Raw genomic sequence first — 24,379 nt, forward strand, 5'->3', positions numbered from 1 at the left:
TGTCACTATCATTATCCTTTATAGATGAGACAACAAAGTCACAGAAAAGTTTGTTTATTTGCCCAAGGTCACACAGCCCATAGAAGACAGAAAAGTGATTTAACCTCTGATAGGATGGCCACCTCCTAACCGTAATAGTATACTATAGCTAGGGAATAACGATGGGTCACCTCAACTCCTCAATTTTGGAACTAGTTGCTATAACTCTGGCTCCATTTTCCCAACATCAGAGGAGAAAGTCAACCATATGTACAAAGTTCAAGTTTGCAGAACTTCTGCTTAAGATACCAGGATAAACCCATTTTCCTTTTGTGTTCCTTTCTGTGTTTACCATTTACCTACCCCTCATTACTAAAGTAATATAGTCATGTGTGGCATAATGACATTTTGGTCAACGATGGACCGCATATGTGATGGTGGTTCTGTAAGACTGTAAAGGAGCTGAAAAATTCCTATTGCCTAGTGACGTCATAGCCCTTGTAACATTGTAGCATAAAGCGTAACCCTTTCTATGTTTGTATCCACAAATCCTTGCCATTGTGTTACAATTCCCATGTAATCGGTACAGTAACATGCTGTACAGGCTTATAGCCTAGGAGCAATAGGCTGTATGCTGTATCATATAGCCTAGGTGTATAGTAGACTATACCATCTAGGTTTGCGTAAGTATACTATGATGTTTGCACAATGACAAAATCGCCTAACAACACATTTCTCAAAACATATCCCTATTGTTAAGCAATGCTTGACTGTACTTAATTATTGTAAAAACTGAAAGAGAGAGAAAAAAAAAAAGACAAAGCAAAATACCAAATCAAGCCAAAAAAAAAAAAAAAAACTTCATCCATAGTTTTACCGTGCAGAAGTAACCACTGCTAATGTTTTTGGCACATTTCCTTCTAGTCTTTCAAAAAATGCCTTTTATTTACATAGCTGAGATCATACTTAAATGTAATTAAGTACCCTGATTTTTTTCACTTAACATCAGAGCATAAACTCTCATCATTTTAAGTAGCTGCCTAATAATCCATCATATGGACATTCCATAATTTATGAACTGTTCTTTCACAGTTGGATATTTAGGTTGTTTTCAATATTTTCACTATTATAAATAACACCATTACGAACATTCTAGTCCATAAATCTGCATGTGCGTTGCAGATTATATTTTTAGGATAGTTTCCCAGAAATGTAATTACTAGGTTAAATGTCATGAATATTTTAAATATTATGTAGAGATGTAGTATTTTTTACATGTATTTGTAATAACAAATACATTCTTTACAAATAAATGGAAAGACTTCCAAGGGGTCAAAGTTATATACACTCATTCCTGTGTGTCAGTGTGGAGGAGGGGTGGGATGAGACTGCATTGGGAACTTCCTGGCTCCTTGGTTGTGCATTAACCCCTGGACTTTTTCTCTTGTGAGCTACCCCCCAATAGTCAGGGCTACATGCTGATTAAATATTGATCCACCAAGTGCCAGCAAATGGAAGTGAATTTCAAGCATGGAGTTTGTGTGTCTTCTATAAGGAGATCTGTCCACGGAATCAGGTAGGTGTGGCACTTGTGCACTTCTCACTGGGCACAGCACTTTCTCTGCCGTCACCTCAGCAGCTCCCTGCAGCTCCTGGGTGAGATGGCTTGAGAGCAGCCATTCCCATCCCAGGTCATTCATCCACTAGAAACTCAGGCCCAGAAAGGAGAAGTCACTTGACCAAGGTCACAGGGCTGGCTGGAAAGAAAATTGGGACTAGAGTTTTAGTCCCGTGGCTCTAGGGCTACAGCCCCTATTATAGACTAGATTTGCACCCCTCCCCCATATTTTGGAACCCTAACCCCCAGTATGACTGTATTTGGACATCAGAGCGTGGGGCTCGACTCTGATAAGACCGGTGTTTTTATAAGAAGAGGAAGCGACACCACAGCGCATGCACTTGTGTGTGCTCGCACCCTCTCTTTCTCTCTCCATGTGGAGAGGAGAGGCCATGTGAGGACACAGTGAAAAGGTGGCTGTCTACAAGCCAGGATACAGGCTTCACCAGAAGCCAAGCCTGATGGCACGTTGATCTTGGACTTTCAGCCTCCGGAACTTTGCGAAAATAAATTTCTGTTGATAAGCCCACCAGTCTGGTATTTTGTTATTGGCAGCCTTGGCAGACTAGTACAGATTTTGGTACTAAAAAGTGGGGTACTACTGTAACAAATACCTACAAATGTAAAGTGAGTTTAGAACTGGGTAAGGAGTAGAGGCTGGATGAGATTTTAGGTGCACACTGGAAAACGTCTAGATTGCTTTTATAGTGGAGCTGAGGGAGACGTCTCCTTCACCCTCTGCAGATTTGCTGAAAAATCAGGTCACAAAAGGCAGATTAATTGGAGAAAAGGCATGCAAATTTACTTACCATGTTTACTTGGGGAGAATCCCAGGGTGATTGCCCACCCTCCAAGGCGTTCAGAAGCTTATACCATCCTGGCAAAACAGGTTATAGGAGGGGGAAGAAGAGGAATTCTGTTGAGGGGTATTAAAGGATTACTAGGGAGAATGAATGGGCCAGGAACAGAGATTAACTTGTAAATAGTTCTCTTTCACAGTGACGGGTGGGAGGAGGTCAGAGAGAACTTGAGGCTTCTTCAGCATGTCAACGTGCCATATTTTGAAGGTGTAGGTTTCTGAGCCCCACACCTTGAAGGAACTGTTGGTAGAAATGTGGGTGTTACAGGTGATTCTAGCAAGGGCTCAGGAAGTAGAGGAGACTTGTAGAGATCTATTAATACAACTCAGAGAATACATACATCATTGTGAACCTAATGTTGGTAGAAATATGAATATCAATGGCAGTTCCATGGTGTAATGGTTTGCACCCTGGACTCTGAATCCAGAAATGTGAATATTAAAGGTGGTTCCAGAGAGGTCTGAGTTGGAAATGAGGAAAATGTTATTGGGAACTGGAGGAAAGGTGATCCTAGTTATAGAGTGGCAAAGAACTTGGGCTGAATCGTTGTGATATGACACAGATGTATATTGGTTTCCATCCATGGTTCCTGGCTCATAGCTCCTATAGCCCTTGATAGTTTTTTAATACAATGTGTTTAGGGCACTTTAGGCCTCAGAAGCAGGCCTCAGGAAACAGAATCTGACCTGCTCTCCTTTCACCTGCTCAAGGCAGGACTCTGATCCAATTGTGGGTCATAAAACTCTCATTGCAGAGAGGGTCCTGCCCCACCCCCTGGAGGAATGCTGCGCAGAGAGACCAAGAATCTGGACAGGACTTGCTGGGTTTATGGAAGCTTTCCCTGAGTTCTATGAGCCACTCTAGCAAATTAATTGAACCCAAAGAGGGGGTCATGCCAACCCCAACTTGAAGCCAGTTAGTCTGGAGGCCTAGACTGGCGAATGGTGTTTAAAGGAGGGACGGGGGGGGGGGGGGAGTTTTGGGGACTGAATCCACAACCTGTGGGATCTGACACTATCTCCATGGGGACAGTGTCAGAACTGGATTGGAGGATACCCAGCTGGTGTCTGGTGCAGAACTGATTGCTGCTTGTGTGTGGGGAAAAACCCCCACACATTTGGTCACGGGATCTTCTGTGTTGATTACTGTCCTGCTGAGTGAGAGAATAAGAGAAAACACGTTGAGTTTGTGGTTTTTTGACAATTGTGTTCCAGTGTTTTGTGAAGAGTAAAAATTGCAAGTGATGAACTTGAATATTTAGCGGTGGAGATGTCTAAGCCAAGTGTTGAAGGTGTGGCCTGGTTTCTCCTTGCTGCTTATATAAAATGTGAGAGAGGGGAGAGCAACTGAAGGATTTTTTAAGCCAAAAAGAACCAGAACTTGAAGATTTGAAAAACTGTCAGCCTGTTCATATTGCAAACAATGAGAAAGCATCTTCTGGAGAGGATGCCAAGGGTGTGGCCGGACAAGCACTCTCTTATGAGACAACGCAGAAGCCGGGAAGAGAGGTGGGATTTTACCAGCAAAGACACTGTCAGTTTGGACCAAAGGGAACAAGAGACAGGATGAAAGGAAGGCTTTCAGAATTCTAGGATTCTATAGACAAGGACAATAGAGACGTTCCTATCCTTCAAGAAAAGGGGAGAACGACCCCAAGGCAATTCAGAAATTATCTGGGCTACGACTCCCACCACAGGCCCAGGGGGAAAGGCTGTTTCCCAGGGTGGGGTCCCCTCCTCTTTAAGCAGGCCAGGCTCAGTGCCTTGGGGATGGGATGGTGGCAAAGAGCTGTGGGTGTGGGCTACTGCCTAGGGCTGTGGGGGTGACACTGCGGCCCCAGTGGGCCTAGAGGCAGAACAGTCCAGCCAAAAAGGACCATTCTAGAGCTCTGAGGTCTAATGGAATTTGTCTTGCTAGGTTTTGAACTTCTTGGGACCTGTCACCGCTTTCCTTTCATTTCTGCCTTTTGGAATGGGAAGGTTTACCCTATGCCTGTGCTACCACTGTATTTTGGAAGCACCCAACTTGTCTGGTTTCACAGGACACAGCTGGAGAGGAATTTTGCCTCAGGATGAATCATACCTCAAGTCTCACCCATACTTGATTTTCATGATACTGAGATGAGACTAAAGACTTGGAATTGATGCTGGAATGAGTTAAGACTTTTGGGGCTATTGGGATAGGGTGGATGGATGTATCTTGCATGTGAGAAGGACATGAATTTTGGGGGCCAGAGGGGAGAATGTTACGGAGTGAATTGTGTCTTCTACAATTCATATGTTGGAACCCTAACCCCCAGTGTGACTGTATTTAGAGACAGAGCCTATAAGGAGATGATAAAGGTTAAATGAGGTCATAAGGATAGGGCCCTACTCCGGTAAGACTTGTGTCTTTTATGAGAAGAGGAAGAAAGACCAAAGCTCTCTCTTTCTGTGTATACACAAAGAAGCCACGTGAGGACACAGTGAGAAGGTGGTCGTCCACCAGCCAGAGAGACTGCACCAGAAACCAACCCTGCTGGCACCTGGATCTTGGACTTCCAGCCTCCAGAACTGTGAGAAAATAAATTTCTGTTGTTTAAGCCACCCAGTCCGTGGTACTTTGTTATGGTAGCAGAAGACTGATAGAGTCCCTAACCACATCAATGACAAGAGCCACCCTTTATTCCCCTGAGGGCACGCACGAGTAGGTTTTGACAGACCTCCCCCCCCATCACCTTCAGGCGTGCCCTGCCCTCTCCAACACACAGCATCTCGTGTAATTGTGCAAACCTGGGTTTGGCTCAATGAAAGCCACAGCTCATGAAAGTCTGAGGCTGGATTTCTAGAACGAGGCTTTGCCAGAAGATGCTGAGGGATCTTAGGCAGGTCACTTCTCTCTGATTATCAAGTTCAATGTGTGCTCCGTCAGGCTCTGGGGTTACACAGATGTGGGTTTGAATCCAGGCTCGGACATTAGTTTTGTGACCTTGGGCGAGGTTTGATTTTCTCATCTCTAAAACAGGGATAATACTAGTAGCTACCCCACAGGATTATTAGGCTAATTAAGAGATAATGTATGCAGAGTCCTTTTTCACAAATAAAAGGCCAGTAAAAGGAAGTTCTTTTGCTTGCTTAATTACATGAGTTAATATATGTAAAGCGCTGAGGACGTGTCTGGCACTCAATAAGCCCTACATCAGTCTCAGCTGCCGTGATTTTTTTGTTCAGGCAGACAGTAAGTCCTCAATAAATGACAATCGTTATTATGATTTTTGGGTCTCATCTCCCTCCATTTCCTTCCAAACCCCTAAACCCTAACTCTCCCCAATTCTGGTTTTCTCCGCCTGTGGCCCACGGGCTTTCACGCTCCAGTGCGCTCGTCTGGGCTGTTTCCTCTGCCTGGTGTCCCTGTCTCCTCCTCCTGAGCTCAGATGTCCTCTCCTCTGGGATTCCTCGTCCTCGCCACCCCCCTCCTCCCAGTCAGAAGGAATGGCTCCCTGATTTGCGTCCTGCTAAGAAAACAAGTCCATATAGCACTTAGTTCTTTGTGCCCGCTGGTTGGGTTAACTCTTTCAGAGCCGGCCTCCACGCGTGGCGGCCTCTGGGAGACGGCGCCGAGCGAGTCGCCTCAGAGCGTCACCCAAGGCGCGTGGCACAGTGCGGGACAGAGTGGACCGGCCGCCGTGCGGAGGGGGGTCCAGTGTAACGCCCAGGAGTCTGAGCCCCCGACCCTCCCCAGGCCGCGTCCAAGGTGAACCCCTCCTCCTCGGGCTCGGACTCCCCCTGCCCCGCCGTGCCCCCCACCCAGGTCCACTGGGCTCCCCAGGGGTCCCGCCGGCCCCTCCCTTGGCCGGCCCCGCTCCCGCCCCCCGGCGGGCGCCTCCCCTCCTCCGTCCCCCGGCGGAGCCCCGCGGGGCTGGGGGCGGAGCGTCCCGGCCGAGCGCCGGGAGCCGGGCGGGGAGGCGCTGGGCGAGCCGGGGGCTCCAGACGCCGCCGGGCCGGGCCGGGGGGCAGGCATGGCAGCGGGCGTGTGAGCGCCGCGCGCGAGGGGCCGCCGCCACCATGCCCGGGGGCGCGGGCGCCGCCCGGCTCTGCCTGCTGGCGCTCGCCCTGCAGCTGCTCCGGCCGCGGGCGGCGCGGGAGCCGGGATGGACGACAAGTAAGTGGCCGGGGCGGCGGGGATGGAGGCGAGTGGGCTGGGGGGGCTCCGGGACCTGGGAGTCGCCCTGTGGATCTGGATCGCCGGGCCCGCGACCCTGCGCTTCCCTGCACTCCGCCGGGCCTGCGCCCCCGCCGCCCCCAGCCTGGGAGCCCAGGCTTTGTTCCCACGTTGTGCGCCCGGGGAGGTGGCGGAGGTCGGAGAAGCCCGGCGCAGGCAGAAAACAGCCGGTCCCTCCTCTCTCTCTTGCTCCTTCCTGTCTTCTGCCTTTGCCTTCTTTTTCCGCTGCTCTCCCAGCCTCTCTTCCTCCGTTTTCTCACGGTCCCTCATCTCCGCCCCGCCTGTCTCTCCCATCTCGGTCTCGCCCGCCCGCCCGCTCGCCGGCCCCGAGCATCCCGAGCGTCCTGCCGTGTGGCCGGGGGAGCAGCCTCCCGGGACCATGCTGGGTGCCGGCCGCACGCCGGTGGGGGAGGAAGTAAATGCCCCCGGGAGACTGGCAGCCTTGAGGGGGTCGCTCGCTGGGTATCTCCAGCCGTGCACGTTGGACCCTGACCTGGCAGTAGTTCTATTGAAGACCAAGACCGGCGCACCCATTTTACAGATGGGGAAACCGAGGCCCACAAAAGGGAAAGGACTTGCCTGTGGCCACGTCATGGATTGAGAACTGCGCTGGCACTGGAAACCAGGGCTCTCTTTTCACCCCCACCCAGCGGTCTCCCTCTTTGGGCCTCAGTTTCCCCTTCCGTGAAGCGGAGGGGTGGGACTCGGTGCTTCTAGCTCCGTGCTGCGTGCTGCTTGAAGTCGGTTTCTCACAACTAGTTTCCCAGACACCACCCCCTACCCGGCCCCATCCCTTGGGGGCTTTCGGCTGATTTCGCGGAAGGAATGGTCCCGGGGGGCTGTGCCCGGGTTCTGTCATTATGACCCGGGAAAGCTTAGCCCAGGCTGCAACGCTGCAGACGGACTGGGCAGACTCCAGACCGCTGCCTGAGGGATCAACAGTCAGCGTTTTCAAATAAAGCGCAGGCGGGGGGGGGGGGGGGGGGGGTGCGGGCTGGACCCCCCCCCCAGCTGCCCGGACCCGGAAGGCTGTCCCCGACAGTGCCTAGCTCCAGGGGCTAGGTGCGGTGGAACCACCGCACGCCCGCGGGCAGACAGAACCGCCCTTTGAGCTATTGTACCGACAGGGAAACTGAGGCACAGGGTGTTCGAGCCCAGCACGAGGCCTGTGTCAGTGCTAAGTGGAGGAGAAAAGCATAAAGAAAGGCAAGAAAAGCAAGTTGCTGCTCCGAACACAGGCGCCTTCTGTGAGTTCTGAGTCCTGGGAGACCACTTAGGGAGGTAGAGTCGCTGTACGGTTTCTCGGAAATAATGACAAGTGTAAAAGAAATAAAATGATCTACAGCCTCCAAATCCACAGTTGCTATTGATATTGGTTTTTTTTCTCTCCAGTCTTTCTGTGTTCCTATGAATCTATATTGATAAAATTGGAACCATACCATATGTGCAGTTTCGTGTCTTGCATTTTTCACTTCACACTATGAACATTTCCCACATCATTAAATTCTCCAAAAACATGATTTTAATGACTCTATAAATTATATCAAGAGATTGCACGAGTATAATTTTCGGAAAGTTTAAAACATGACTCTCATACAAATGTGGCAAAGATTTATTCAATTCATTAATGAGGCAGCGAACAGGGTGGTTTTAAAGCTGGTTCAAAGGAGCGTTGGAGGAACAGGGGTGATACAGGCATTGGAGAAAGAATGTTGAAATCCTGTGGCTGGGATAGATGCAGAAGTGGCGGATGCCCTGCAAAGCAAAACAACCATAATTCTTGGTTATCTTGCTACTAAGCTGTAATGATTTGCATCTCTGTGAGACACGAATCTCTAGGTCACATAGAACTTAACAGGCTATAGGCCTTTAATCAATAGTAAATAAAAAGACAATGGCACATGCCCCTGGGGGCCTGTTAAACAGTGCTCCAGCATGACATTGAAAAGACAGCCTGCTTGCTCTTGACCCTATTTCCAAGTTTTGAACAAATTTTTTCTTAAGATTTACTGTGTTCCTCTATTGTTGAGGCTTTAGACTCTTTTTTCAGTAGTTTTTGCAATCATAAATATCATTTAATTCCTTCACATATTCTATGAAATTATCATATAATTTTTTGTTGTTGTTGTTTTTAAAAGATTCTGGACTGAATCTAGTACTGAGGAACATGTCTTAAAATTCAGAGCCACCAGGGCAGGGACCATGCCTGTCTTGTGTCTTCGTGAATGTTAAGTACCCAGCGTAATACTTGGTACATAGTTGAGTACTCAGAAAATATTTGACAAATAAATGAATGCATTGTTTCTGATTTTTACTAGTCTGATGAAAGTGGTGTTAGTCCTATGAGATTATTTTTTAGGATATATTTTAACTGAAAGTGTTTTATATCAGTAATCTGAAAGGAAAGTTAATCACTCATAATCTCACCACTCTAACAGAGCAACTATAGCCATCTTTTTATCACTCGATATACTATGTGATTGATGTGCTTAGTTTAGAAGAACAGATTTTGGAGTCCTCACCCCCGTGCCCAGGAGCCCTATGGATTTGGTCTGTTCTTGTGGAGACTAACTTACTTAGGTCTTGGGACATTACCATTTGATTAATACGGTTTATAACCGGTGTTTGAGTTCTGCACTGCCTTGACCAAGTCTCTAGTGGTTTCAGTTCTCTTTCTTGCAAAAGAGCACTTCTGCTGCCTACCTCCCAGGGTCATCATGAGGATGAAGGAGAACTGGGTGGTGAGAGGGAGCTGGAGAGTAGGAAGTGAAATACAAATGCAAACTTGCCATTAGGAAGCTCAAGTTACTGTGATGATGCTCTGCAGAGTAGGAGGCGATTTCACCTTGACTGTCTCCAGTAAAGCTGTGAGGTGGGCAGGTGGGTATCACTGTCTTCATTTCTCCCGGAGAACGATACCCATGGGCATGCCCATACCTTCCGAATATGCCCAGAATCCCACTGCTTCATTCCTCTCCACTGACATCGTGCTAGTCTGAGCCACCACTATCTCTCACCAGGGCTCCCGAAGCTTTCCAGCCTTGCCTTCCTGCTTCAGCTCTCCCTCCTGCCCCCAGCCCCACCCCGTCCCCATTCTCCACCAAGCAGGCACAGTGATCTTTTCTAAACCTAACACAGATCATATTGCTCTGTGTTTAAAACATCCAGTGCCTTCCAAGTCTATTTATAATAAAATCCAGACACTTTCCACGGCCTCTGCGTGATCAGAGCCATGGCTGCCTTGCTGACCACATCTCTTACCAATTTCCTCTCTCGTTTACTCGACTCTAGCCACCTCCACCTTCTGCCTGTTCTGTAGACAGGCCAAGCCCACTTCTACTCAGGCAGGGCCATTGCACGTTCTGATCTCTCTCCCTGGGGCTCTCTTCCCCCAGATCTTAGCATGGCTCCTTCTTCCGGTCCCTCAGTTCTCTATGAAATGCCATCTTTGCTGATCATCCTGTCAAAAACCGCACCCCCCGGGCTAGGTGTCTATTTATTCCGTGACCCTAGCTTATTTTGTCCAGAGTTCTTGGCACTATCTGAGAATGTTTGTTCATTGTGTGTCTCCCACATGTAGAATGTAAACTTTGTGAGTACAGAGACCTCATTTGTCCTGTGGACCACTGTATTGCCATCACCTAGACAGGTGCCCGGCCCATAGTCAGTGCCAAGAGCCTGGAATCCAGCATGTCTTCTAATGAATGGCCCAGCGTGGGCGGCTGTTGTTGCAGAAAGTGCATGCGTGGCTTAGCCAGGTATAGAGGTGTGGGGTCCCGATGGTTACGTATTTTTTGTCTTGGCAGGAGGAAGTGGGGACGGCAGCCCCCAGCTACAGCATGAACTAATAATACCTCAGTGGAAAACTTCAGAAAGCCCCATGAGAGAAAAGGTAAGACTCAAAAGCTCTCATTTGCATTGGCAGGAGTTGACTGCTAGAGGGTTGGGACCACTTAACTTTCTTAGAAGCCTAGTCATCACCATTAGTTCTGTTTCTGGCCCACTTTTTCGTCTTTGTGTGTCAGCTTAGGATATGACAGATGGGACTTTCCTTCATTGTATGACAAACTTCTAGAACACTTCCAAATGCTGTTAGTTGAGGAAATGAAAATTCACGTTAATGCTGACACAAGCTAAGTGCAAATGTGTTGGTGTCACAAAAATCACCTACTCTCTATTGGAATTCATTAAATATTGTCATTGTTATTTTTGCTCTGCATAACACATGCTTTATTTTATTGATAGGATAATGTACTTGGGGAGAAAAAGGATAATCTAAATTATTTTTAATAAGAGTTAGAATAGGGACCTAGGACTAGGGAATGGATCTTAAAATCCAATAGACTCCCCTGGCTGGAACACCAGCAACATGCACAGGCTTTATCAAAGGGATTGGAAGCAAGACAGAAAACATTATCCCGTGCTTGCAGAGAGGACATGTGCATCTAGGATATTCTTGATGGTTCTGGTTTTTACAGCTCAAGTGAGACATGAAAGAGCTAGACAGAAAGATGTGGTTTTTGTGTGCCGGTAACCAGCTATGTGACCCTCTAGTTTCTAAAGAACTTGAGTTTCCTCATTTATAAAATGGGGCTTAGAGGAAATAAAGAGGAAGAGAGCCGGGGAGAGGGGTTAGTTGTAAGATCTCTTTTGGTTCAAATGGTTTGTGATTTATTGGGCAACCTACAGTAGCAAGATTATAGTAGGAAAGAGATGTGTCAGGAAACACTTCAGACATTGTGGCTCTTGTGTCTGGAAAGATAAATAGAGAGGAGAAATGCCTGGGGTCCTTGAAGTTATGGCTGGAGTAATACAGACATGTCCCAAAAGGCTCCAACTTGGATTCGCCAAGGGAACTTACAGTGAAAATTTCAGGACAAATAAAAGCAAGTTCCATTTTGTTCTACAGGCAATAAATGCATGGTACTCATTTCATCGAAAAGTAGGAGAAGCTTTGAGAAAAAATAGCTTCAGGAAAAGTCTAGACAAGTTAATGGATGGCTATCCTTGAGTAGATTATTTTTAAAACTTAAGATCTTGGATATTGCAGCCTGTCCATTATTGCCTGGGGAATGGATCTGGTACTTTTTATAGAGGCCTCTTTGTTCCCTCCAGATGTAGATGCCGGGCATCCTCAGGAAGGGCCTGAGAAACAAAGTGGAAGACTGGATCCTGTCTTTGTCCTCAGCCATTGTCTGCCCAGAATGTGGGTCATTGTGTTCTGTAGGAATAGTCAGCACAGTGCCTGGCACCATAAATATCTTTTGAATGAACGAATGAATGAATATCAGAGAAAGAGGGTAGAAGCTGGATTTTGCTCAGGCCTCTTATTCTCATTTATGTAATTTGTTCATTCATTAAACATTAATTGAACACTTACTGTATACTAAATATTGTACTAGATCTTAAGGGGGATGCAAATATAAAGGACAGGTTTCCAATACCCTGTGGAGCTGCAGGTCTTTTTAATCTAGCCCTAAGGAAAAAGGACTTTTAACCCTTCCCTAGGGTCAGCTCTCTGCACTTCCTAGGAGAAGTGACGGTGCCCCTTCCTGGCACAGACTGGAGTTACTTGAGAAAAGCCAATCAGTAGAGCTGGACAGGGAAGCTTCATGGATCCTTAAAATGCAGTTTCATTGTTTTGCTTGAAATGTCCCATGGAAACAAGGAACATTATATTTTAAGTATCAGTGTCTGAGCACCTTCCAGAACAGAGAGAATTATTTTTGTATTACCCATATAAAAATAAATATTAGTACTCATGTTGCAGCTTGTGTCTCTTTGGGGGAGAGGTAATAGTGTTTTGATTTGATGGTCAGCTACCTCTTGGATAAGAGAATTGCTAAGCTCTGTTGCTGTGTGCTCGTTCTTAAATGCCCACTTGGAGCTGTGTCCCCGCTGTTCAATGTGATTCTGGGCACTTGCTCCAGAACTCTCCAGAGTAGAGTGGCAAAGGATCGCAACCAGAATAGGTGTTGGCAAAGCTGAATCAGGGCATCAGAAACAGAGAAGTGCATCTGTTAGTGAAAGTTATTGGGCAAGCATCTACCCCAGCTTCCTACTCCCATAGTTTGAAATGTCCCTTTTTAAGATGAGGTAATAGGATTAATTAGGCAATAGAGTTGCCCAAGAGTCTTTGATGAGAACATTTAGATCTCATCAGAGCCCTTGGTGCCCTGAAACTCTCAGGAATGTCCACACCCTAATGGGGTGTGGGATTTGCAGCAAGTAAGAAGAATGTGCTTACAAGAGGCAGGCCCCCAACTAGAGGTGGCAGGACAGGTGACCCCCTTTCTCAGACATGCAAGAACTAAGCTTTGTGGTCAACCTTAAAAGGGGTAGCCATGCCATTCTAGCAAGGACTTTTGTGGATTGAAAGGGACTTCAAGAATTTATCAGTTCCTTGATCCCAAGTTAGAGGGCTCATATTTAAAACACCCCAATGAATCTATCCTGTTTTAAATATGTAAATATCCTGTTACATAAATATCCTGTTAAATAAATTCCTTAAAAAAAGTTTAACAGCTCTAAGTTGAATTAATTGTTGAAGCATGGGGGTTTATTATGACTTGGTTTTTTAAATTTCTTTGACATTTTTCACAATAATAAGGTAAAAGATTAAAAGTCCTTTTCTTGAATTATAAAAGCAATTATAAAAATATGGAAAGATGCACAAAAGAAAATAAAATTAGCCCATGATCCCACTGCCTCAAGTAACTATGGTAACCTTTAGGTTTATTTCTTTCTACTTTTTTCCCTTTGCAAAAGCATATTTAAATAAAATATACAGTGTTATATTTTGAGCCTTTGTGCCTAATGTTTATTGTGTACCCTTTCTCAATAATTTTAAAATGATCTAAAGTTGCTGTTTATAATATCTAGTGTTCTATCATATGAATGGATCATTTACTTAACCATTCTCCTATTTTAGGACATTTATGTTGTATTTCATTATTTCTTATTATAAGTCATAAATGTCCTTGTGTACAGACTTTTTCCTGTGCTTCCGTTTGTTCTTTTCAGACAGTCTTATATTCCTGGCCCAAAGAGTCTAAATTTTAAAACTCTTGGTCCATATCATCAAATTATTTTTCAGAGTTGATATCAATTTAAATTGTCAGTGGTAGGAAGTGAGAGTGCCCATTTCATGGTATGCTCCACTGCATTGTGATTTATAGTTTTAAATAATCTTTGGCACTTTGATTTTTTTCAAGATACCTTGTCTTTTTAAATTTTTTTTGAGGGGGGGCAGAAGGTGGTTTACCAGTGATGTTGAACATATTTTTCATGCTTGTCAGCCATTTATATATCTTAAGAGATCTATTCTGGGTGTGTAGCACCTTTGGTCACTAGCAAACTGCTTATGTGTAAAATACATCTACTTTTGGACCTATGAAACCTTGATTTGAGATGCTCTTGGTGGCCTCTTGTGAGATGATTAGGGGTTTCCAAACCGAGGGCCAAAATAAAATAATCCACTATGAAAAGGATCCCCTGGTATTTTATAAGATAACAGCCAACATTTATTGAAGGCTTCTTGTGTACCAGGCACTGTGATAAATTATTTGCATTCATTATGTCACTTAATCCTTACAAGATCCCGGTAAGGTTGATGATCACTATCTCTGTATTACAAATGAGGAAACTGAGATGCAGAGAGGGTCAGTAACATGTCCAACTTCATGCAACTGTGGTGTCAGAACCAGCACTTGAATCCAGATCTGACTCTACAGGAAATTTATTGTTGAACACCGTGATTTCCTGTGTTTCCCTTTACCAGACCACACGTGCACACTTTGACCACATTTTAGCTCGGAGTTTCTTTCCGGTGCCTTTCAGGAGAAAGCAGATGGGGGAAGGATTTGGGCTATTGTGGGATTGAGGTCATGGCATGTTTGGGCTGGAAACGCAATTGACCTTTGCTCGTTGGCTTCCAGTGGGTCAGTGTCTGTGCACTGTGTTAGACCCTGTGCCCGACCCTGTGCCCAACTCTGGGAGCCTTGGTCACTGCTGGTAGGAACTGACATTCTTTTCTTGTTGCTTTTAGCATCCATTCAAAGCTGAGCTCAGGGTAATGGCTGAGGGCCGAGAACTGATCCTGGACCTGGAGAAGAATGAGTAAGTGGACTCCTCCTTTGTCTAAAATGAAACAATTAACTTCTATGTCAAGGCAGGACGCAGGTGTCGCTGTTTTGGAAGGAAGCAGTTAGTGGAGTGACCTCAAGCTCTCAATCCTTGATTGCTCTGGGGGAGCATCTTGCAAAGACAGAGCTTTTCCAGCCTCTTGACTTGCCGTGAAATTACTGGACCGCAAAACGTCTTGCTTGAACTTCCTTAGGCTGTATTTCCGGGGCCTCTTAGAGTTCACTGCAGGCCCGCAGGGGTGTGTGTACGTGTGTGAGGTTAAGGGAAGGGATGGACCGGAGGCCTTTGGCAGCCGCCTTCCCAGCTCCAGCCCAGCGCATGGCAGGAAGTGAAGGAGAGGAGAGGAAAACAGCAGAGAGGAGTGAGGCAAAGCAGAGTGAGCTGGGATTTGATGCCTCAGACTCTAATTGTTCCTTCCGTTCCTGCTAAACCTGAGATTTTGCCAATACGGCCTCTCCTGGCTTCATCTGGCCCAGCTCCTTCATCTTCCTGACCTCATTCATCTTGGGTGGTGGCTGGGCTCAGAAATATTTCCACATTGATTTGCCATCCGGCACTGTTGTACCTTGAGTCATGTTATTGAGGAGGTGAATAGATATAATGCATGGCTGTGCCTGTTGCCCAATCTTTGGCCATTCCCCATCGGCTTGGCCACTGAAGAGCTCCCCTTACTTGGCCGAGGGACTCTGAAGGCCTTTGGTATTTCCCCACCAACAGTCCCTCTGTCGTCCTGCCACACGGACCCTGCAGATAAGGCTGCATGGCTTGGAGAGCTGCCCATCTCCTCTTGGCAGCCTCTGGAACCCCCTGGAAGCCAATGAGTAATCAAATGTATCACTGCCAAGGAAGGAATGAAGAAGGACCTTCCCATATCCAGAAGGACAAGAATGGCTGCTAGGCTTGGGTGGAAAGGGAAAATATGATTTATTCCAAATTTGGGCTTTTAGACACTTGCAAAGGAAGACGAGTGATGTCTCAAGTGTGGTTAAAATACGATTCAAGCAGTTTGTACAGTAATGAGGCTTCATCCACATCTTTCCTCTGCCTCCAGGTAGGGTGGCCTTGGGAAGCCAGAAAGATGGGGATTGGAATCATTTTTGCTACTCTTCTTCTGAGAGTAAAATCAGCCTAGGGATGTGTCTTTTATCTTCCTACTTCCCTGGAGCAGATCTGACAGGCTGTATCCTACAGAGGGTGCAGGCTCTGCCTGGCCAGCATTTCTTCTTGGGTTGTCATCCTTCGGTCCTGCAAGAAAAGTCCTTAGAGGGTCTGTTCTTGACTGTGTTCTCTCAGGGGCCTGTTTTTGTTTCTCATGGCTCCATCCTGTAGCTCTAGCCTAAATGTTCCCTATTGCCACCTGTGTCTAATCTCTCTTGTCCTGCCCCGAGTGGAGCGTATGACCTTCAGCTTCCTCTGGTCAGCCCAAGGGATAATATTGATGTCATAGGCAAATATTTAGGTGTTAGACTGACCAAGCAGGGATCCCAGTCCCCATCTTTCCCTATTGTTTGGAACCTTTGCAAGAAACCATAGGAAGCTACAGCAGGAAGATGCCCTAGAAAGCACTGAATGCAATGGTCTTAGAAAATACTGAAATTATGGATGCAGAAATTTTGACTCAGAGAGGGATAGGCACTTGTCTAAGGCTGCACAGCAACTAAATGAGAGTGGTGAGACTAGGATCATTTGTATTCTTAGCTTGGATCGAAAGTCCCAGAATGTGACCCAGGCTAAATTGCTGAGTCTTTTGGAAGCTCAGAATTCTCATCTGTAGAATGAAGATAGTAAGGCCAGCCTCATAGGGTGGCTGTGAGAATGAATGAAGTGAGGTGCTTGAAGTGCTTACAGAACACACGGTGAATGGTCACCTACTGTTGTGATTTTTATTTTCCCCCACTGAGGTTCCAGAGGAGCCCATGGATGTGGTTCTATTCTCTGCCGCTCCAGAGCTCTCTGTCGTTTCCCAGTGAGTGCCGTGGAGTTGGATGTGTTCCCGGCCTCCTTGAGTTGGTGGAAGGCAGGAGATTGGACAAAAATGGAAGCAGCAAAGCCAAGCAATATGACCTCACCTTGTGTCCCTGGGGGACGGTTTCCTGCTATTTTCATCCAGATTGGGCTTTTTGTTTTTGAACATGTGTTAGGGAGCGGAACTCCAACTGCACACGACTTCCTAGTGTGTTTATTTCCCAAAGCCTGCTCATTCATGATGCGTGTGAGTCCAGATTCAAAACAGCTTTCGAGTCGGGGGAGATGATTTTCTGGTTTTTCAAATCACTGTTTTAAAGTTTCTGTAATCCCTTGATATTTGGGGGGAAACGAGGCCCTGTGCTAAGTGATAAGTCAGGCTCCTCGGTCTATTCATTCATTCCTTTCATCTACTCTGTAACATTGCAGGCACCAGTGTAGGGCTTGGGGATGGAGCTGTGAATAAAAGACTTCTGCCTGTATGGAGCTCATATTCCAGGGGGAAGCAGTAAGCAAGCAAGTTAGTGTACAGTATGCGGTTGAGGAGCTGTGCAGGAAACAAAGGAACTTAAGAGCTTGGGGAGAGCAGGGGGTGGGGAGGGAGCTGCTGTTTATGAATGGTGGATGGGGAAGGTCTTGCTGGTAAATTGATATTTGAGTCAAGACCTAAAAGAGGTGAGGGAGTGAGCCAGTGGAGAGCTGAGAGATGACAACTCCAAGGAGAGGGAACAGCCACGTTCACAGGCCCTAATAGATTATGATTTCCACTGTCTGTACCCTGCCCCATACATTTCCCCATACACTGGATTCTCAGGCCTCCTGGGAGTGGTGGGCAAGGGCTTCTGGGACTCTACAGGGAGGGAGAGGACATTTTAAACTGCTTTTTCATCAGCCTGAGGTGTCTGGCCTTCTCCCATCAAATCAAAGCCCACGTGCTAATGCATGGCCCAAAATAGCAGTGAGCAAGCCTTTAATGGAATTCACACATGGAGAGATCACCAAGAATGGTGAGGATGGAGGAGTGCGGGGGATGGGCCAGGAAAGGGGGAACGCAGCAAGCAGAGCCTCGGCTCAGGCCCCAGACACACTGACTTGTTTAACAACAGCAGGGCAGCCAGCAGCCTTTTTCTCTGCTTTCAAGCAACTCAGGATAAACAGATGACATCCTGTAAGAGTCACACACTCTTTTCTCTACTGAGCAAAGGTGAAAAACAATGCCCTCTTAGGGATAGTGTGAGCGTGGCTTTCATGTCATAGTCCTGTGTTCAGATCCTGGCTCTGCTACTTCACTAGCTCTGTATCTTCTTTAAGCCTCAGTTTCCCCAGGAGTGTAATCATAGTCCCACGTCGTTGAGCCACAGGGAGGATGAAATGAAATAGCGTATGCAAAGAGTTTCACATAGAGCCTGGCTTGTATTCCATGCTCAGTCAATGGCAGCTATTATTATGTCTTGCTCATTGTTTTCAAATTGCAGAGGCAATGCAGGCACATTGTAAAACATGTGGCAATACCAAATAAATAAAAGGATGAAAGTCCCCCCTGCCCACTGTTTACTAGTTGGTGGGCATACCCTGGACCTTTTCTCTGCTTGCAAGAACACGCACGTCGATCACAAGCACACACAGGCACATCACACGGAAGTGAACACACAGACTGCGACTTTTGCTGGGGAGGGAGGAGCAGAAATGAGATTATACCAGACATACTGTTCCAGAACTTGTTTTTTTAGACTCAAGTGGATGTCATGAAGATAGTCCTCTGCTCTAATTAAGTATATACTAACATTGTGTAATATTTATATACACATATACACACAGTTTGCAAAGGTTGGTACATAGCTGTTGTTTGGAGAAACTTTCCTGTGATTGGGGCAGTGTCAGAGAAAGACCACGTGGAATTGCTCAGCAAGCCGGTTGGCTCTCCTGAGCCTCAGCTTTCTCATCTGTAAAGTGGGGATTTTGTCCCCGTTGGGCGCTAAGGGCTTTTCCTATACTACCTATTTAAAGGACACAGTGTAAGTAGAAAAATGGAAGAGAAGTCCCTGCCTCAGGGAGTTTGCTTCAGTTGTGGCAATGTCCCTGGGAACAGTTCGCAGTGGGATAAAGAGCAGTGGTGCCCAGAACCATGGGACCTTGAGGTTGAGAATGAACTACACCAGTTCAGGCAAAAGAAAACACAAGAAGGGAAATTATAGGGCAGAAATTATAGGCTGCTATTTCCACAGCCTACAAATTTGAGGCATAAATCCATAATATTTTTTCTCCATGTCATTTCCTCTGTGTTCTGAGGACTGTCTCACCCACCCGGGAACCATATTTGATAAAACTTGTTTGCTGGAACCAAATGGAATCCTCCTTCACTGTAGGCATCCAGGGAGAATGAACATCTCTAGGGTGGTGTGTGCCCTGGCTCTCTCCCCTATCCTTTCTGGACATTCTCCCAGGAGGAGGGCACGCCGGACTGTTCAGCTGGCTTCCAGGATGCTCAGCGGGCCACACTGCTGGTTGGCAGGCTCACTGTGTCACAAGGGCACGTTCAAAAGCAAATGAGCAGCTTGGCTAGTGGGCACTTTGCCCAGAGGCTCTTTGGCCATATACTTCTGTCTGCTGGTCTCTTAGGCACATTCTGGGACTCTCATCTTGTCAGTACACTGACATTCCTTGAGTCCAAATGATGATAAGATTTAGTTTTGGCTGAGGAAGTGAGAGATGTCCTTTGGTCTCACCCTAGTCATTGTGCTCCAGCCCAGTTAGCTAAAGAGAGACACTGTTTGCACAAGTCTAGCTAATAAGAACAGGTATTTGTTTTCTTCTGTGTGTCTATCTATCCAGACCTCCTAGGGAACAGTAATTGTCAAGGCAGATTTTGAGCATTGAGAGGTATGCTGATTCTATTAATACTACCCACCATTACTTCTGACTTTAATCTCTCTTCATATCTCTAACTTCTTTTTTTTTTTTTTGAGACAGAGTCTCCTCTGTTGCCCAGGCTAGAGTGCCGTGGCGTCAGCCTAGCTCACAGCAACCTCAGACTCCTGGGCTCAAGCGATCCTTCTGCCTCAGCCTCCCAAGTAGCTGGGACTACAGGCATGTGCCACCATGCCCGGCTAATTTTTCTATATATATTTTAGCTGTCCATATAATTTCTTTCTATTTTTTTAGTAGAGATGATGTCTCCCTCTTGCTCAGGCTGGTCTCGAACTCCTGAGCTCAAACAATCCGCCTGCCCGCCTCGGCCTCCCAGAGTGCTAGGATTACAGGCGTGAGCCACTGCCTGGCCTTTATCTCTAACTTCTTATCAGTCCTTCAGACACACCTTAGGGACAGAGACTGCTTTTGTTGTCCTGGAAATCAAGCTACAACCTGGAAAATTTACAGTCATTCACTGCTAATGGAGTGATGTAGCTCCCTAATTTTCTCCTCCCCACTCTCAACCCTATTTGGATTGTAAAATGCTGGAGGAACTGAGAAGGGAAGAATTAACAGGCAGGAAAGGAGTTTTTCAGCAACACACAGGACAGATTAGTTGCCACCTCTTATTCTTACACTCCTTTTCCAAGGAAACCTGGTAAAAATGTGTAGCTGATCCAGAACAGACCCCTGGATACCACGTGGGTTGTGGCACTCTCCCCCTGCCTCTACCCTCCCAGCTTCCTCTTGGGTCAAAAGTAGGCTTTAACATCTTACCTAGTATAGAGGACAGCTCTTTTTGACCCTCTCTTGTCAGGAGCTTCATTTGTTGTTGGCAAAATTCAATTTCCTGGATCAAAGAACAGCTTAGAAAGGCTTAGACAGTATCCCAATGCTTCACTGAGTTGCATTTAAATGAGTCACAGACATATGGATTACATTTCACTTAAAATACACATGGCTCAAGAAATTAAAGGCTGTCATTCTTTAACCAAGTATTTGGCAGATCTAAAGTATTAAAAATGTTTTTCCAAACTCTGCATGCAGCTGGGCTCCCCATTCCCCACAGCTGAGATTGTATAACCCAGGAAGACCGAGGCTGGAGAAACAGTTGGATGGATGGGTGGGGTCACCAGAATTTGAAGAGAGCTGCCTGTGTGTGTCTGAGATTTTCTTCAGACATTCCTTTGGAAGGATCAGGAACTGATTTAACCCTGCTGTGTTGACTCTGAAGGCAGTGAATGCTCAAGCAAATTCCAAGCTCTGTGCTAGGCACCCTGCCCCGGAGAAACCTGGTAGTCCTGTTTGAGATGTAGTTTTCAATTGTAGCTTTGTAGACTGTGATTGATTTCATTCACAATTCCCATGTTGTCCAAAATCCCTGGAGTTGCGGAACAAATGGATTGCCAACCAGTCTGATAGGATCTTTTTATAAGCCAAATGCTCAACCCCACCCCTGGCTGGCTCTCAGTAAATGCTCACTAAGCTGTGAGTATTATATAAGTATGGTCTCCATTTGCAACGGACTGAATGTTTATGTCCCTCCTAAATTTGTTGTGTTGGAATCTTAGCTCCCAAGGTGATGGTATTAGGAGGTGGGGCCTCTGGGGGGTGATTAGGTCATGAGAGCTCTGGCTTCATGAATAGGATTAGTAGCCTTATAAAAGAGACCTCAGAGAGCTAGCTCACCCCTTCCACTAGGTGAAGACACAGCTAAAAGGTATCATCTATGAGCCAGAGTGGGCCCTCATTGGACACCAAATCTACCTACACCTTGACCTTGAACTTCCCAGCCTCTAGAACTGTGAGAGGTAAATTTATTGTTTATAAGGAACCCAGTTTATGTTGTTTTGTTATAGCATCCTGAATGGACTAAGACATCATTATTTCTAAATTGCTGGAAACATGATATCACTTTCTCAGGGTCCATTGCTGAAGCTTGGTCTCAGTAATTAAGAATGGTGACCTGAAGGGATGCGGTTTGTCCACAAGTGTGTCCCCAGTATCAAAGAAAAAAAGGAAAATAACTAAAACTGAAGGGGTACAGCTCTACAGCTGCCTGAAGTAAGTATCAGAGATATTCAAAATTGAAGTAGCCTAGATGTGTTGATTCTGAAGGCCATGAGCACACAAGTCCCAAACATCCTAACTCCATAGAGTGGAGCAGATTTGGACTTTGGTGCCCGAGACTCAGATTCGATTCCAGGTGCTGACACTTCTTGGTTGGGTGGTCTTTGGCAAGTCCCTTGCCTTGCCTTCCACGTTCTACTTCTTCATCTGTGTTCTATCCATAATAACACTGACTAGTGAGCATTTACTGACAGCTAGTGCCTGGGCAAAGACACCTCGCACAATGTCTTATTTAATCCTCATGGCAACTTTTTGAAAAAGATATTATTATTGTCCATATTTTATAAACGAGAAAACTCAAGCATGAGGAGTTTGAGAAATTGACTCAATATCAGGCAGAAGCAGAAGTAAAACTCAGGTCTGCCTGCCTCTTTCTACATAATACTATCTGCATAGAAGATAGAGACTTTTGTACCCACATTGCAGGGTATGTTAGGCTGAAAAATGCACATCCTCTCTTCGCAAGATACCCACATTCTAATTCCTGGAACGCCTTCTGTGCCTGTTACCTTATATGGCAAAAACAAGTGTTTGCAGGTGTGTTTAAGTTAAGGGTCTTGAGATGGGGAGATTGTCTTGGATTATCTGGGTGGACCCTAAATGCATTCACAAGTATATGTGTAAGAGGGAGGCAGAGGGATATTTGACTGTAGGCAGAAGAGAAGGCAGTGTGACCAAGAGGGAGAGATTGGAGTGGTGCAGCCAGCCACTGGAAGAAGGAAGAGGCAAGAAACAGAATCTCAGGAACAGAGGGAGTACAGCCCTGCTGACACCTTGATTTTGACCTAGAAATACTGATTTTATTCTTCTGGCCTCCAGAGCTGTGAAAAAACAGATTTCTGTTGTTTTAAGCCGCCACATTGTGGTTATTTATTATGCAATTGCCCCAGGAAAAAAACACAGGGGGGTGTGTGTGTGGGGGGGGTTGTGAGGTTTAGAGATAATGTATTAAAATGTGCTTAGTACGATGTCTGGCCCATAGCAAGCAGGTTTTCAACACGTGCTTACTTTTATTAATGCAAAATCAAGAACAAATGTTTTCTAAAGTGACTTGATGATGCAAGGCAAGACATGTGGCCTCTGCAGCTTTCTTCAAGTGTGAAAATGACAAGAGAAAAACATATTGAGTAATAATCTGTGTGGTTATTGCTTATGAACATTTCCTAAATTCCAGGTCATGTTCCTCTCTGATGCTAATTCTGCCCTTAGGGAACTTGTGGCTGGGGATAGCTAGGAATGATGGTCAGATACTAATAACAACAATAGTAGTAATTGCTAAAATGTAGAAGATGTCTATGTAACAGGCACTCTGCCGCAGTCTGCACGTGGTTCATCTAATTCAGTTGTCACAACTACCGTATGAGGTGTGGGTACCTACATTATCCCTGTTTGGCAGATGGGGACCCCGAGGTGTGGAACAGTGTGACTTGCTCAAGGTCACTTGGGTGGGAAGGACAGAGCCAAGATCTGACTCTAGATCTGTTTGACTCCCAAATCCAGGCTTTTAACCCAGGCATTATATTGTCTCTAGGATGCCTTGTCCTAACTCAGTATGCTTTGAGCTCCTCTTTGGTTGGCATCGGCATTACTTCTCCATTATTCTACGCTCTCTCTCTTTCCTCCTACCTTTTCTCAGCGCTGATTAGAATTTGCATGTCCGTGTAGCATAGTGGTGTAATCCAGGCAGGTGCGGAGCCACAGCCTGGCTCTTTGCACTCACTGGGGGTGTAAGTTTTGGCAAGTTTCTTAACCTTTGCAGGTCTCAGTTTCCTCATCCACACGGTGGGGATCATAACAGTGGCCACCTCATAGGATGTTATGTGAATGCAATAACGTAATGCTCTGAACGGATTTACAAAGCGCCTGGTGCACTGTGAGAGCGCAATAAATAGCCACTGTTATTGGTGTTTTGCAGGGTCGGAAAAACATTTAAGAATGAAGTAAGAGGGAATTCCCCTGAGTTGGTTTCCAAATGTAATTAAGAGGAGTTGACCTTAAAACCCATTGCCCCTGGGAGGAAATTCACTTCTGCTCGCCAGCGATGCCCAGTTTGACCTGACTGTATCTCAGAACACAGCTTTGCAGCCAGCATTCTCCAGTTGGCCAGGCTGTACCTCTTCTCTGCGACTGCAGAGGCAGTACCCGGCCCCTCCCTTGGCGAGGCCCTGAACTGGCCGATAAGGAGATAGGATTTGTTCACTGGTTCCGGCTCTATCTCCTTCCAGGGACCCACAGCCAGGGCTGCCTATGCAGCCAGGAAGGATATCCATGGTTTTCTTTTGTCTCAAGCTTATTTCTCCTGGCAGCTCTTCGGCAAGAGCATGGGGTGAAATGAATGGGAGGAAGCTGTCAACTGCCCTGTTGGCCTTAGACAGACCCCAGTCAGAGCCAAGGGAAGAAGTCAGGAGTGCCCTGAGTTTGAGGATCCCTTTGTCATCAGGCTGTTTACCTTAAGATAACAACAATAGCTCGCATCCAGTGAGTAAGCACTTATCGTGGACTTAATATTTTATGTCTGTTTTTTTATCCTTATGTATATTTACTCAAATGGGGTCATACTGTACACTCAGTT

The 24,379-nt window shown here is 46.2% G+C and overlaps 1 protein-coding gene across 2 annotated transcripts in view; it reads left to right on the forward strand.

The window, feature by feature from the left end:
- The first annotated feature begins 6,498 nt into the window (after positions 1 to 6,498).
- The window catches only part of ADAM19 (ADAM metallopeptidase domain 19), an 82,811-nt gene continuing 64,930 nt past the window's right edge, over positions 6,499 to 24,379 (forward strand). Inside the window, exons 1-3 of one of the 2 annotated variants that reach the window (XM_045551276.1) lie at positions 6,499 to 6,597; positions 10,464 to 10,549; positions 14,705 to 14,775. In XM_045551276.1, the coding sequence (XP_045407232.1) occupies positions 6,501 to 6,597; positions 10,464 to 10,549; positions 14,705 to 14,775 (254 nt within the window). In that variant the 5' untranslated portion in view covers positions 6,499 to 6,500. Of the gene's footprint in view, positions 6,598 to 10,463; positions 10,550 to 14,704; positions 14,776 to 24,219; positions 24,286 to 24,379 lie in introns of those variants that run through there. The other variant, XM_045551277.1, reaches the window with a different exon arrangement.

This window comes from Lemur catta, chromosome 5 (genome assembly GCF_020740605.2).
Source record: "Lemur catta isolate mLemCat1 chromosome 5, mLemCat1.pri, whole genome shotgun sequence".
Lineage (NCBI taxonomy): Eukaryota > Metazoa > Chordata > Mammalia > Primates > Lemuridae > Lemur > Lemur catta.